Raw genomic sequence first — 14,244 nt, forward strand, 5'->3', positions numbered from 1 at the left:
AACTCTTAGACCTTCAAACTTCAGTGAAGCTGCAATAAATTGCTAAATGCTAACAGATATAGCCAAACAATTGCTTCCAATCAGCATTTACTCCCTTGTCTTACCTCTGCTAAGTTAAAAGCACCTAGCAGAGCTTGGTATTTCTGAAGTTTTAAATTCTCAGGAAATAGGTAAGTAGTTAAAAAGGAGCCTGAAGAAATTCACCACATAAAACCTGCCCAAGAAGTACATCTGATATTTCTGGTTTCTAAAGACGTGCAAGAGTTCTGGCACCATGAAAAGCTTAGAATGTAGCATGAGCCAACATCATAGATCTATCACGTTTCAGTTGAATTTGATACAGTGCTTACCAGGGAAAGTAGGTTAAGGAAGAGGTTTGCATGTTTCCTTATCGAATTGTAAGCTTGACAACAGAGATCCACAAACAACTGGAAGCGAATAGTCGGTTTTTCACCACCGTTAATGACATAAGCCATATCTGACGTTAGCACAAAAGGAGCCCGATCCCTGTCCGAAAAGCACAGGATTTCCATGTTGATTATAAGGTCCATTCACTTTGTCTCCTGCTTCCCTCCACCCCCAGGTATTCGGTATCAAATAACCCATTAATACCACATTACTCTTCTGGTTTGGGAATCAGCTGCTTCCTGCCACCTTTGATTCCCAGCACATTAACACGGTACCGGACTGGCAGATTGCCCAGAGCAATACTTGGAAGCCAGGTTACCTTACGGTGCCCTTTGTCCCTCATTTCTAGAAACCATAACACACTGATAAAAACGCAATGAATACACCTGAACTGATGATATAAATCATCTTCCCCTATGCAGAGGAGTAGTAAAGACAAACTTGCTGCTCGCTCTTGTCTCTAATGTTGGCATTTGCTACTGTTTTAGAAGCCAGTGTCTGTTTCCATTCATTCCACACTCAGAGGTATTTGGATTATGTAACATTTCTGGCACTCCATTATTCATTCATTGATAAAATTTACATAGTAAGCATTTTATTTGAAAGATACACCTATGTGCTTTGGCTTAAAACAGTTCCAGAGGTAGAACATGGAAATAAAAAGCTGGAGACTTCACAGAATTCATTCTATACAAGCAAGTTTGAATGCATTCTGGAAACTTAGGGGTTAAAGTGGAAGATACTGGCTTCTAACTGAGAACATCACTCATCAGGAATTTAAGTGTTAATGCTTATAAAGCCTATAAAAATATACTATAAAAAATCACTTCATTCTCTACATTGCTTAGCCACAGAAAATACCTTTTAAAGCTACCAAACATTTGTGCGTGACCCAAAAATTTTCCGAAGTCGATGTGAAACATATGCCCTGTGTTTCGAAGCATTATGTTATCATTGTGGCGGTCACAAATTCCCAACACGTAAGTAGCTACACAGCATCCTGCACAAGAATAAATGAAGTTTTCTGAAGCCTGGGAAGGAGAGAAGAAAAAAAAAGTCAATTGAGAACAAGTATTAATGGGAAAACAGCATTCATACATCCCTTTTAAAAGATCTTCAGAAGAACACTGAAAAAGTTACCTTTTCATATTCTTCCTCGGTAGGATTATATTTCCGCAACCATTCTGCCAGAGGTTTGTCTTTAAAAGAACCCGTCACTCCATATTCCACTTGAATTTTCCTAAGAGTTTCTGAAGCAGGAACGAGTTCTACCATGCCTTCACATGAAATAGAACAGAATATATTTTTTATCTCCTTACATTGTATCGTGTTTTCACGATTTAGTAGAAAGTCTCTTAACAGTGATGAATTTTATAAGTTCAGATTTGCTTCTTTCAAAACTGACTTCTAATTAAAAAGGACTTCTTACAAGGCATGCCATGAAGCACGTGTAGAGATCCAAATTAGCCTTGCTTTACTACAACTAGCTTCAGATGCTACAATGCACATAAATTATTTTCTGACTGAAAGCATTACTGTGTAATTTACTTTCTACTACATAAACTAGTATTGGTCTGTAACTGTAAAATATTTTGATACTGACATTTCTCAGACACAATCTAACAACTTTTAATGGCTGTTGAGTGTCAAAATAGACCAGACTATTGCTTCAGAAATAAGGCAGAGTGGGATTTACATAAGGCCTTATTTTGGAGACACCATTTACTAAAAATATTTGTATAGCTAGATCATAAAAGGAAAACACTGACGTGATTAAAGTAATTTTATTTCTATCCTGGTGAGAGCTACTACAGGGAAATCTGCAACTTACATCTTTTTTATTTTTCACTTTAATCCTTCACGTGCTTTAAGAATACTAATATGAGCAGCAACAAAAATGTAACATGCTATGCCATCAAGTCATTGCTTAAAGTAGGAAGAAATGTCATCTGTTTCTTGAGAAAAAAAGCAAAGTCTTACAAAAATTGAACTTTCTTGCTTAGTTTTGCAAACCTGAATTTCTATTTTCTTTATGTGGGAGTTTTCATCATGTTGTTCTAGGGTCTGGCTGAAAAAATATGTTTCTACACATACTCCTAAAGATATGTTTCCTACTGACTACCTCTAGAGAATTAGCAACTAAACTAGCAAAAGGCACGTTCAGGGTGCAAGGCAATCTTAAAGGTCTGTGATTTAAGTTTCAAACCTAAAGGCCTCATATTCCCAAGGAACTTGGAGAAGCATATCACAATAATTCCAGGAGGGTTAGAAGATGAATGCAGTGTTTAATTTTTCTACTTTTTGCATGTTTCAATACTCCTTGACTCAACTTCAGCAGACTCCAAATACCTTATAATGTCAGTTTGGACTTGAATACATTCTTTCACCATAACTAACTTCCAGAATCAGGACTGCCAAGGCACCATTAGTTTCCTGTGTTGCAGTAGGAACACCAGAAGCATTAAGCTTTTATTGTTACATTTATGCATTTGTATCACAGTTCATCAATAGCAGAATGTATAAGCCTCAGGACTCAAGAGAAGAAACAAATTGAAATGCAACTCAGCCACCAGGAAATTCCTAACAATTCAACCTTCTCTACTTTTGAGTATGGGAGTTCCCTGTAAAGAAGGCTTTTGGCTTTCCACCGTTTCTTGAGTCTGCCTTTGAGTAGAAATTTTCTCTATGAGCATGACAAAAAGTTGTGTGTGGGGGGGAGAGGGAGGCAGGAGGGAAGACACAACTGGATTATAGATTATAAACAGCATCTGGTTTTGCACCTCGATCTTTTCCAGTTGAGAGACATTTGAAGATAACCATCCGTAGATCCAGTCCCTCCTGCAGCCAGATCTTATCCATAATCTTAATCATTTGTAAAGCCAACATATCTTGTCGCAGATCTTCTCCAACCTTGAATGGAAATATAAATGTTAAGTGGAGACATAAAATGCTTTCAGCAAAACTAAGTTTCAGATTTTAATTGCTTTACATTTCTAGTAAGGAATGCATTATGCATTAATCACTGTTTCAGTGGTATCAGTTATCAATTAACATTTTTCTCTCCACCACACACGTAAGGCCTACCTTGAACATCACATTAATTTCTTCTCCCAGAGGGTCTGCATTTATCAGTGCAACTTTCAGTGGTACTGCATTGGAGCTGAAGAAAGAACACGCCTACAAGTAGATTTAGTGTTAATACTCGAAAAGGACTACTCCCACAAGCACAGAAAAACAGGACATTCTGACAACAAGCACAAATGACACACAGTGTGAAAATTCAGATTTCTAACGTTGCGATTGTGGGGAATACGCGCTTCTTTTGAATAAAGACCTCTTCGGCTGATATTTGTTTAGTTCTTGTATGAAAGCTGACAGTGCAAAACAGTAATGCTTTATACATTTTGAAAAGCGAGTAAAATATGAATAAATATTTTATCGTATTTTAAATTTGAATTATAAAAAGTGGTTATTTGCACCTCTTGCTATATTCTCAGTTATCTGCTTTCAAGTTCATACTTCTGATTTAATTAATAGATATAATAGAGAAGGAAAGCAAAGGAACTCTCTACATAGGAATAAATCCAGCGATAGAGACGTTTAGGTTCCTACTCATGCACAATGCTTCTCCTACACTATCATTCATTGGATCTTCATAATGAAATAAAGCTTGTTTGCCTTCCTTGATTTAATATATCTCTTGGACATAACCAGTAAAAGGTAGCTGCACTGATTTCACTTTGGTTACTCATTGATTTAACCTTATAGCATTGTTCGCTTTTCTGTTTTGATTACCACTGCAAACAAGATTTTTTTCGTGTACTTCGAGTATTTCTCTACTTTACTGCAGCCAGAATTGCTGGTCTCAAAGCAGACAGGGTCTGAAGTAGTAATAAACTACTACTTTTTCCTTTTTAAATAAAAGTTCCTTCACTTGGTTTTATACAAGGATAACCTTAACCTTTTCTTAGCTAATTTTACTCCCTCCTTCAATCTATATTTTTAATAAAACCCTCCCCACCTAGTGCAAAGAGCTTTCAAGAACTTGATTTTCCTATTTTTAAAAGCTTTGCCTATGTGTCATTGTGACAAAAAGACTCTGAAACTATGAATGTGCTGTACCTTAATATTTAGTTCTTTTGCCACAAGACTGGGATTGAGAGGCAAACGGCACTTGTTCTTCAAGAAAAATGACTGCACACGTTCCATACCACTTTGTAAAGCAGCCTGCAGAGAGAGAGAGAGAGAGAGAGAGAGAAAAAAAGTTCATCTGAAATTCTCCTAACTGGAGCATCTACAGGAAAATTCTGGACCAAGTTATCCCAAAATATACCATAGCCACTGCTTTAACTCCCCAGTGTCAAAGGAATACCAAATATAAGTTCCAACAATTGTTTTGGCTACTAAAAAAATTGCATATACGTAGCAGTACGATACTAATATCGCTTTTTGTTAAAATTTTCTAACTGAATCAGATAATAGCATCCCACTCTTATCTGTAAACTCTTACATTCTTATCACATAGATATCCCATTCTTTTGCAGAAGGGGATCACTCTTCAGCAGTAATAGCTTTAAAACTAAATTTAAATCTAAGCTTACTGTACACAGACAGCATCCCTCTTCCTTACCTTATCACCTCACACAAAGCCATGCTGCAGTTGACAACAAATTTGACAAAGACATTGATTTCTTTAAGTCATTAGCTTGCTACAATGCAGAGCAACAGATTCATAGTCTTCCTATATGTATATCATTTGATTGAACTTAGACTAAAAAGGTAATTGAGCGGACTGTTTTGAAAGTAAACTTCTTAAAGCATATTAAAAATTTAATCTACACACCTGTCGACCTGATACACTTGTTTGCTTGACTTTTTCTGCTACCATTCCAAAAAGCTGAACCAGTCTGGTCTGCTTCTCCAGCTCTTCCCTCAGCCCTTTTCCACAGACGGAAAAAAAGGCTCCAAGAATTTGCTCATATCTTACACCAAACTTTGAATCATAGAGCGTATCCTTAAGAAGCCTGAAATAACAGATTTAAATTCAATTTTCATCAAGGAAATACTGTGAACAGTGCAATAGTCAAACATAGAAATATTTTAGTGAACAGATGCTTTTTATGTACATAATATATACGTATAATCAGTATCTTGCTTTAAAAGGCAAGAAATTGGCGCCTCATAGAAGCACTGTGTTTCTTCATAGAAAAAAAGCAGGACGTAGATTTAGTCTCCTCTTCATCTGATGTAACACCGTTATGAACTGTGCTATTAAGACAGCATTTTTTCTGGAAATAGTAATCTTATAATTAGCATATGTGAACAATGGAACAGAGAACATCTTACCAGTAAAGGTAGTGTGCTATTCGGATACTTCCCAATGCCCGTGCCAAAAGAAATTGGACAAGAGCACTGTCCAGGTAAGTTTCATACTTCAGTGCCTAAATACAAAGAAAATGAAATAAATGGGATATAGATTTACTTCTAGATGAAGACATTTTATGGCTGGCACACTGATAGAACCACTACAAATCCAGAGGACAGTCACAGAGCAGCTACCTACTTCATCTGTTTTCCACCCAATGCAATAATTAAGGTTATTAAGTATAGAGGTAGGCAGTTGCATTTCCATGACAAGTAGTCAGGGACTCCTTCAAATTTTCAAGAGCAAAAAATTCTAACTTCAGCGTAAACAGTAAATCTTACCTGCACAAATTGAGGGAGGAAGTCTGTTAATTCATCATCACTTAATGTCTCTATCCAATTCATGGCTGTATTTCGCACTTCCTGATCAGCAAACCTAGAAAGTCATCACAAATCCATATCAAGTTTGTTCTGCTTGTGTAGGACTTAACTTCCTTTTTTAAGATTAGCTAGATAGAAAAGAATCAATAAAAAGTCTGTAACAGCTCGATAAAGGGCCTACAAGTTTCAGATGCTTCAAAGGCATTACGTAAGATACAAACAGGTGTGTTTAAGACAAGCATACCAACTTCTCAAAACTTCAGTCTCGACAGCTTTGCTGTATACCTTGCTTTCTGTTACAAATTAGATTTCAGAATCCTAACCGTAACTGCTAGTCTTGACTACATGACTTGGTTAAGCCTATCGGAATAAAGTTAGGTATGAGAAATTTTATTTAGCTTATCTTCTACTGAAGAAAAGTCATTTGTGTGACACACACAAAGCTTTATTTTGTTTTCTTACTTTGAATCAAGTAGTTCCAGTGCAGCTAAGGGTGATAAAGGAGGCCACTGCTGAAGTAACGAATATATTTCTGGAAGACTTGCCCAGTCCCAGTGAGGGGCACTAGCCAGTATTTTTGGTAAGCTATTAGTATGAGTATGACAATAATGTCTCTTCTCCCACAAAAATTCTTTATCTTCTTTTGACAGCCTGCAGACAAAAGCATTTTAGGTCATAATGCAAGTTATAGAACATCACCCACATATCCCCAGTGCTATTGGTCATAGTATATGTACAGATAACCTTGCACACAAAATAGAATGACATGTAAAATGGCTATTTCCTCCATAAAAATCTAAACCAGGTGCAAAACAAGACTCATATGTTATGGAAACAGTTGTTCAAAGTTATAAATTTAAGAGGACAAGAATAGGTTTTAGTGCAATCTGAAATAAACCAAAATGTTCATGCTAGTTTGGTGCAGATGACTAGGATTGCCTGCCAGAAATGCTTTCATGGCATATAAACAGCCACTGCTCCTTGTAACTGAAGAAATATCAAGCAGGAATAGGCATATCCAACAGCCAGGCGGAGTAGCAATTTTCTAACAGGAGAATATTATGACACTGGCTACAGAAAACACAAGTGAATTCATGAAGTCAGCACCATTATTTTGCAGGTTTCATTCAATCTCGTCTAGAACTCCACAGGTCTTCAAAATACACTAGAAGCACATTCAAGAAGCTTAAGCATAAATTAACATTCCACACCCTAGCTGCGAAATTGTCATGCACAAAGAGATCATAGCTACAAAGAGGTGAACATACCCAATGGTGTTATCCTTAGAGAGAATGGCGAGGAGACGTTCTCTCATTGGTTTCTCTAATGTTTCTATGGAATGTTGCACAGTAGTCTTTGCAGCCTGAGGAATTTTATATTCAATATCAAAAGCATGGGATGGAAAGTCAACCTAAAAAAAAAAAGGTCTTAAGAACTGTGCAGGAGGCTCCCCTTTCCAGCAGCATCAAGTGTTCAGGCATCTAAACTCTTCAGTTCTATACACGTAACGCTTTTCAGGCATTGCTTCCAGAATATTGCCCGCCCCATCTCAATTATTCCACAGAATTGTGGTCCTTAACCGTAGGACAACTGTGGTGACGTACAAAGCAGTAGTTGGAGTACTCCTTTGAAGTGAAATGAGGATGCTTAGAGCTTAGCCTAAACACGGAACTATTCAAAAAACATATCCAGTGGTATCAACCAAACCATCAACTCTAACCATATTTTCTGACTTCTAAGCCATGCCTAACAAAGTACCTCCCCTTGGGACCAAAATTTGGACACTGAATTGAGAATGAGAGGCACTCATGTTCTGTGAAGAAACTGGAATTGCTATCACTTGGGTCTAGACAACTCCCCTTTCAGCACACGTTTCTACAGATTGCTTTTCAAAGGCCTTCTCTCCCAGTACTGATAGCATCTATTATTAAGGCATTTCCAATGTCTGCAATTTCAACACAGTGATTCTGTATCTGAGTTTAATATATTTAACACAGCTTTCCATCCTTTGCCCTTAAAGCATAGTAATTGCTTTTCTATGCTGGCTTTCATATATGAAAAGATTTACACTCTCCCTAAAACAATCTACTACCACTCTTGTATGAGTTAGTCACAACATTCACACAAAATGTAGTCAGGTTAAGTCAGAAGCATATATATAACCTGCAATACTATTCTTTCCATATTTCCCTTCTTACTGGCCGTCCCTGATGCATGATTTGGATGCGATGAGGTCCAGAGTTGCAAGAGCTTTGTCCCACAAGTTAGCAATCTGAGAGAAAAAGCATGTACAGGTGTTAGTGTCACCATCTGTTTACTTCAACAGAGTATTAGTTATTAAAATAACATCAGCTTAAAAAAGGGGATTGCGTCCATCAAGTGTCACTTCCATTTTTAACTTTCACTGGACATGTTTTATATTTAAAATCCCTCAGTATGCCTGCATACAGCTGTTATTGAAAAAGGCAGAGGAAAAATCCGGTGCCGACATGGCTGACCCAGCTAAATTAAGCGTTCCCAACTTCTCAAAGAAAAAACAAATACCTCTGCCTCTGAGGAATAAACCAAACACAAGAACCTCCTTACCCTCTCAGAAGAAAGATAGAGGCATATGAATATTATAGAAATTATCACTTGCCTGGACTTTCCCCAGTACTAGGTTCTGCTAGGGCATATCATGTGATATTGGTATTTGCCCATTTATTCCCAATGTTAGTAGTTTCCAACTGTAATGAGGCACAACTAAGGTATTTCATAAAGCAAGAAGCATTGTAATCCTAAGCACAGCAGACTTTTGTCCACCTTTAAAAATGAAAATGACATCTCTCAAAAGACTGCTCAACGGCCAAGCTTTCAGTGTATTTCAAGAAATGGTTTAGTATTCATACGTTTTAAAGAACAGTTCTTCATTTGTGTCAATATTGATTAACTAGGAGTTTGCAGTGCCAATAAAAATTACTAGATCATGCCACAAAGTGTAACTGAACAGCTTGTTCTTTTCAATAGTCTCCCAGTTTAATATACTTGCTATAGCCTCCTGTCTCATCCACAAGCAAAGATATTTTAAGCCATTCCAAACACACATCATCAGAATGATTAGCATTTTGGAATACTCATCACCTAGTGATAAAAGTTTCAAGGAGCAGGAAAATGCAGGAACATTATTTGAGGAACATTACAGTAGGCTTTTCATTCTTAGTCATATAAGAAGTTTAACAGGATCCAGCAACTGTATTTGAAGAAAGATCAATTGAAACTAGAAGTACTCCAGAAGCGTAACAGAATTAAACAGAATTTTTAATTTTTATTTTTTAAAGAAACCCAGCTTTGAATCAAAAGGATACTTCAGAGTATCCTGTGATCTCTATTACTCATACAGGTTAATAGGCAAAATGAGCCATTTCTGCTAAGAAACTACACATGTATTTTAAAAGATACATGCGTTTTAGAACACTATTTCCATTCTCTTGCTGGCTTATTTATTGTCACCCTATTAATGGGCTTAGAAATTTAAGAGTATTAAAGAAAATCAATCTATGCAAAAGGTAAGATATTTAATCAAATTTAATTCTCCAGTTTTGCTGCTGTATATGTAAACTTAAAGAAACACACAGCACTGATTATTTTACAGCCAAGGCAAAGATGCCTCTAAAGAATAATAGTACTTAGAAATACTGCAAACTTTGAATTAAAGGTGTTTTAGTTACAAGATAGAGCCATTGCCATATTTAGGTCTACAAAAAGAATGGGATGAAGAGTTATTCTTTCCTATCTTAATACAGTGTTAAGATAAAAGGCCCCCTTACCTAGTGACATGGAAGGATAGTACATTATTCACCTGCTGTCAGGATTCCGTTCTCTTCTGTATTGCACTAGACACTGTTCCCGCTGAATCCATCACTTGCTGCAAATTCTTTCTTTTGAAAATTGCATTCTCTATCACCATAGCTCATGAATTGGCTGAGAAGTGGCTGTCTGCACTTCATGTGCTAAAATATGCACGAATGCCAACTGAGCTATCTCTAGCCAACATGAGACACTTTCAGAACTCTTGCAATGCCACCCATCAAGACCAGGCTCTCTCAAGTGCAGAAGGGAGGCTTTCAGTTCAGCAGATGGTGACACCTGCAGATACTTTAACTGCATCTGACTTATGCAGCAACAGATCCAGATCTAAATGTCAGTGAATTAATTCCTCAAAGGGCCACTTGTGGTGGTGTTGCGCTTACATCCTCAGCTGCTGCATACTTACAAACTGTTGCCGCTCCCTTGATCTCTTTTGGCCTACACTACCATGGGCCATCCCCATGAATTTAATTGAAGGCATGATTTCCATAACAATACCGTTGAAGATTCTTACCTTTGTTACTTCCTGCTACATTCAGCAGCAGAGAAGCAGTTTCTGTAGTTAGGTGTCCTAAACTTTATATAGAATAAATCACATTAACAAACTTACCCGTATTTTGGATACTTACCGCCTAAAATCAAAAAGAGGTAGAGAAACCTGACCCAACATTTCTGGGCCCTTTCTCTGCTTATTTGAATCAGGCGAACTTCCACTGCTTTGATTCAGAATTCCAAACAAAGTCAGACACAAGACTGATTCCAAAGGCAGTTGTGAAATCTGGATGGGGAAAATTATTCTATAAAATAAAAGTATTAAAGTAAGTCAGACATAGAAGGAAAAACAATTATTAGTAAATTACAGGCTTGTCATCCATATAATCTGTTGCTGCCTTTGGCTTTCAAAAAGGCAATTAACATGGAAGGACAAATGCTTCCGTGCAATTATATTTCACTCCACTATCTCCCACACCGATAGTTTATAAAAACTAAGTTACAATTCTGCACTGGAGATAGATTTAGAACAACCCTTTTTAATTGGCAGTAGAACAACCCTCTTTAATCTTCGTCTCTTAGATCACATTCCTTGCTCAGAACTGCACAGTCCAGCATAACCAGTCTTCCCACTCTACTCACTACCAGGACACACAATTCCAGGTTAGCTGCCTCCTCATCTCTCAGATCTTACTGAAGAGGCAGCTGACAACAGTTTCCCATCCCAACGTATTAACCTCTTAAGAACTACTGAAATTTAAATTCACCAGAACAAACCCAGCAATCCCATCGAAAGCAGCTGAAGATCACACACCCCACTGGACAACTTGAGTTTTGTTTACAGGGTTTTCACTGCTTAAAGCCTTCTGTAATTTTCTGTAATTTTTTGAATTGTATTTTGGCGCGGTATCAGAGCACACTACTAAGCCAGTTACAATATAAAAGATCACAATTGTACTAAGCACCTTGTAAGCAGCCTGTTTAACATCTTTCCCTGTACTACACTGTCACTTGTCAGCAAAAGACCTGACAATTAATTCATTGCAATATCAGAAAAAAAAAAAAAAAAGTGGCCAGAGTACTCTCTGGAGGCATGTATTCCAGAACCTGAAACTTTCATTCCTGGCCTGAAATAATTTGTCACGGTAGACTTCTGGAGTATTCCTTGGAGTCCATCTCTGACCTTTAAAAATAGTCAGGGAAAGAGAAATAAGGAAACACGGGAGCTCATCTGACACCTCAGTTATGCAGACTGCCTGGTAACTATGAAGTCAAAAAGAGTAACTTGTGTGTAGATAATGAAAAGTGTTTTCCCCTCTCAGATATCACCTGCCATCCTCTTTCTCTGCATGCTCCTGCTTCCTTCTTTCCTACCCTTTTCCCCTGCCCCATAAAAAGAGCCCTAACTTTAGCAGCTCGAACCAGACATTCTCATAAGCTATAGACAGATACTCTAAGTACTTATGCATCTGATCTCTTTATAGAAACAATCCTCAATTAGATTTATTAATTAGATACGAAGTTGTTGTGACATATTTGGAACAAAAAACTATTCAGCATTAATGTCAATAAAAGTCAGCTGCTTTCCCTCCCCATTTAGATAATCTGAGCACTGCTTAAAAGCAAGCTTTATTCATCCTTCTTTAAGCAGTGCAAGCTGTTCCCATTACAAAGAATGCTATGACCTTCCCAACTCATTATAGTTGTATACTATAAATAAATTAGCACAGGGCGCCTGTCCAGAATTTCCATTCCCAGTTTTAAAATGCAGGGCAAAATACCATTCAGAATAATATTTCTGATTTCGCTCTCAAGTCTCACACACAGTTCTTTCAACACTTTGGAAGCAAGAGCTGATTCAATTAGCATACTCTGCAGCCAGCTAGGTAGGTATTACCTAAAACAAAGTATTTTGTGGAGGGAGTGGTGGTTAGCATTCTAAAATCACTTACAGTTCATCCCATTTAATCAAGTAGAAGAAGTTCTTGTATGTGCCAACCTTCTTGGACTGAACAGGTTTGAACAGATCTTTTCCATTGTGTGTCAGAGAACAAATCAAGTAGTATTTTTCATAACTGAACAAGGAAAAGAAAATAAACAAAAAGTAAACAAAAAGTAACTCCACAAAATAAAAAAAATAAAAAAGGATGAATTTTACAACTAATTAATTACTTACTTTGCTACCCAACCAGGAAAAATCCCATGTGCAGCAAACACTGTGAACTGGAGATGCTCCGTGGCAGTCCATGCTTCCTTCGTACTCTTATCTTTTGGAGAAATTGCGGCTGAACTGCTGCTACACAAATTCATGTGGAGTTGCAGAAGGGCCTCAACTGCTCTTGTTAACTGGTCTATACTCACTTTCAGAGGGCTTTCAGGCTGTAGTGAACCTAATTTATAAGTTACCGTTAATGTGTATCTGCCTAAAATAGCCACCTTAGAGCAATTTTAAATAAAATTAAAGAACTTTACTCACCAGATGAAGTCTTGCTAGGGTCATCGCCACATTTTAAGGATACCTACACAGTAAATTAGAGTAAACTTCAGTAACAAGAAGCCTATGCTCATTTGCCATTGCCCTTAAATCTGTCTTCTCCAGAAATTACAAAACATCTAAATTAGGGCCATATCTGGGTTTATGCACCATACCTTTTATTTAATTACAGTTCCTCAAGAGCTAACAGGCAGTGTCAAAATTTCCCTGTCATGTAGTAACCACACACTAAGTTCAAAAGCAAACGTTTTGTCAAGTCACAACTATCCTGACATCCCTCATGAACTTTAAAAAAAACAAGCTACGTTGGAATATTGCTCCGGATACTCTCTCTTCCCCGAGTAAAGAGGAAACTCAGGGCTGTTGCAGATGAAAGCAGAAGCTGGTAGCTCCAGTACCAACAATTTAAGTCTAACAGCTGTTTTGTGGCATTTGTTAAGGCATCTTTGTAGGCATAGTTACCGTAAGTTTTCTGAATTAAAAAGAAAGTTAACCTGAGGAAATCGAGGAGTCAGTACTGCCCCTATCTGCCGTGTTTGCTTCTTGGTCTGCTCAAATGGAAGTCTAAACACGATACGGTATCACAGCAATGTCTAGTCTCAGCAAGGACACTACTGCAGTCTACAGCTGACAAACCAATTATGGGAACTTACTCCCTTCAAATAAGAAAGGATTTCATGCCAAACCCAACTTTGATACAACTGAAACTTTTAATGAAAACTAAGCTGGTGATTGAAAAGCAAAACGTAATGAATTCCTTGACTTGCAGAATGAAAGCTCTCCTTACACCTTCCATGCTTTAACTGAGCACCTTCTCAACACTAAGTTTCAACTGGCAAAAAATTCTGCTAAAATAAACAAAAATAAACCTAGAGGTGTGAGGTAAGGGGATCACATCTTTTCCCCCCCCATCAGAAGAACTGCTGTGTCTCCACCACACTTGAGGTAATCCAAGTCCTTTGGATGGCAAGGTGCCCAACACTGGTGGCACAGCGCTACAGATGTCATTTTCTACTTGGGAATCTACTATTTTCTTTTACATTTTTGGCCACTACATTGACCCACAAACCAATTACTAAAGAAAAAGCACACACAAACAGTATCTTACAAAAGGTTTTGATAGGTTTCTGAAAGTAATCCTTCATACACATTGCCATTCAAGCCAGTTTTCATCACAAGAAAACTGAAGGTTTTTACTGATAAAGAGGTACTTGTTTCAAATTCTGCTGGGATAGCATCTCTTGTGGAAGTTATTTTTA

The 14,244-nt window shown here is 37.5% G+C and overlaps 1 protein-coding gene across 2 annotated transcripts in view; it reads right to left on the reverse strand.

The window, feature by feature from the left end:
* PIK3C2A (phosphatidylinositol-4-phosphate 3-kinase catalytic subunit type 2 alpha) overlaps nt 1-14,244 on the reverse strand; it is a 45,780-nt gene that overhangs the window by 7,129 nt on the left and 24,407 nt on the right. For both annotated transcript variants that reach the window (XM_084288310.1, XM_084288311.1), the window contains exons 10-25: nt 12,968-13,010; nt 12,668-12,881; nt 12,444-12,566; nt 10,629-10,796; nt 8,317-8,425; nt 7,422-7,564; nt 6,616-6,804; nt 6,115-6,208; nt 5,755-5,849; nt 5,252-5,432; nt 4,531-4,635; nt 3,493-3,585; nt 3,189-3,318; nt 1,549-1,685; nt 1,270-1,439; nt 351-507 (exon numbers count right to left, since the gene is read on the reverse strand). In XM_084288310.1, the coding sequence (XP_084144436.1) occupies nt 351-507; nt 1,270-1,439; nt 1,549-1,685; nt 3,189-3,318; nt 3,493-3,585; nt 4,531-4,635; nt 5,252-5,432; nt 5,755-5,849; nt 6,115-6,208; nt 6,616-6,804; nt 7,422-7,564; nt 8,317-8,425; nt 10,629-10,796; nt 12,444-12,566; nt 12,668-12,881; nt 12,968-13,010 (2,151 nt within the window). The remainder of the gene's footprint in view (nt 1-350; nt 508-1,269; nt 1,440-1,548; nt 1,686-3,188; nt 3,319-3,492; nt 3,586-4,530; nt 4,636-5,251; nt 5,433-5,754; nt 5,850-6,114; nt 6,209-6,615; nt 6,805-7,421; nt 7,565-8,316; nt 8,426-10,628; nt 10,797-12,443; nt 12,567-12,667; nt 12,882-12,967; nt 13,011-14,244) is intronic.

The sequence above is a fragment of the Netta rufina genome (assembly GCF_964035555.1).
Source record: "Netta rufina genome assembly, chromosome: 5".
In the NCBI taxonomy this organism is placed as follows: domain Eukaryota; kingdom Metazoa; phylum Chordata; class Aves; order Anseriformes; family Anatidae; genus Netta; species Netta rufina.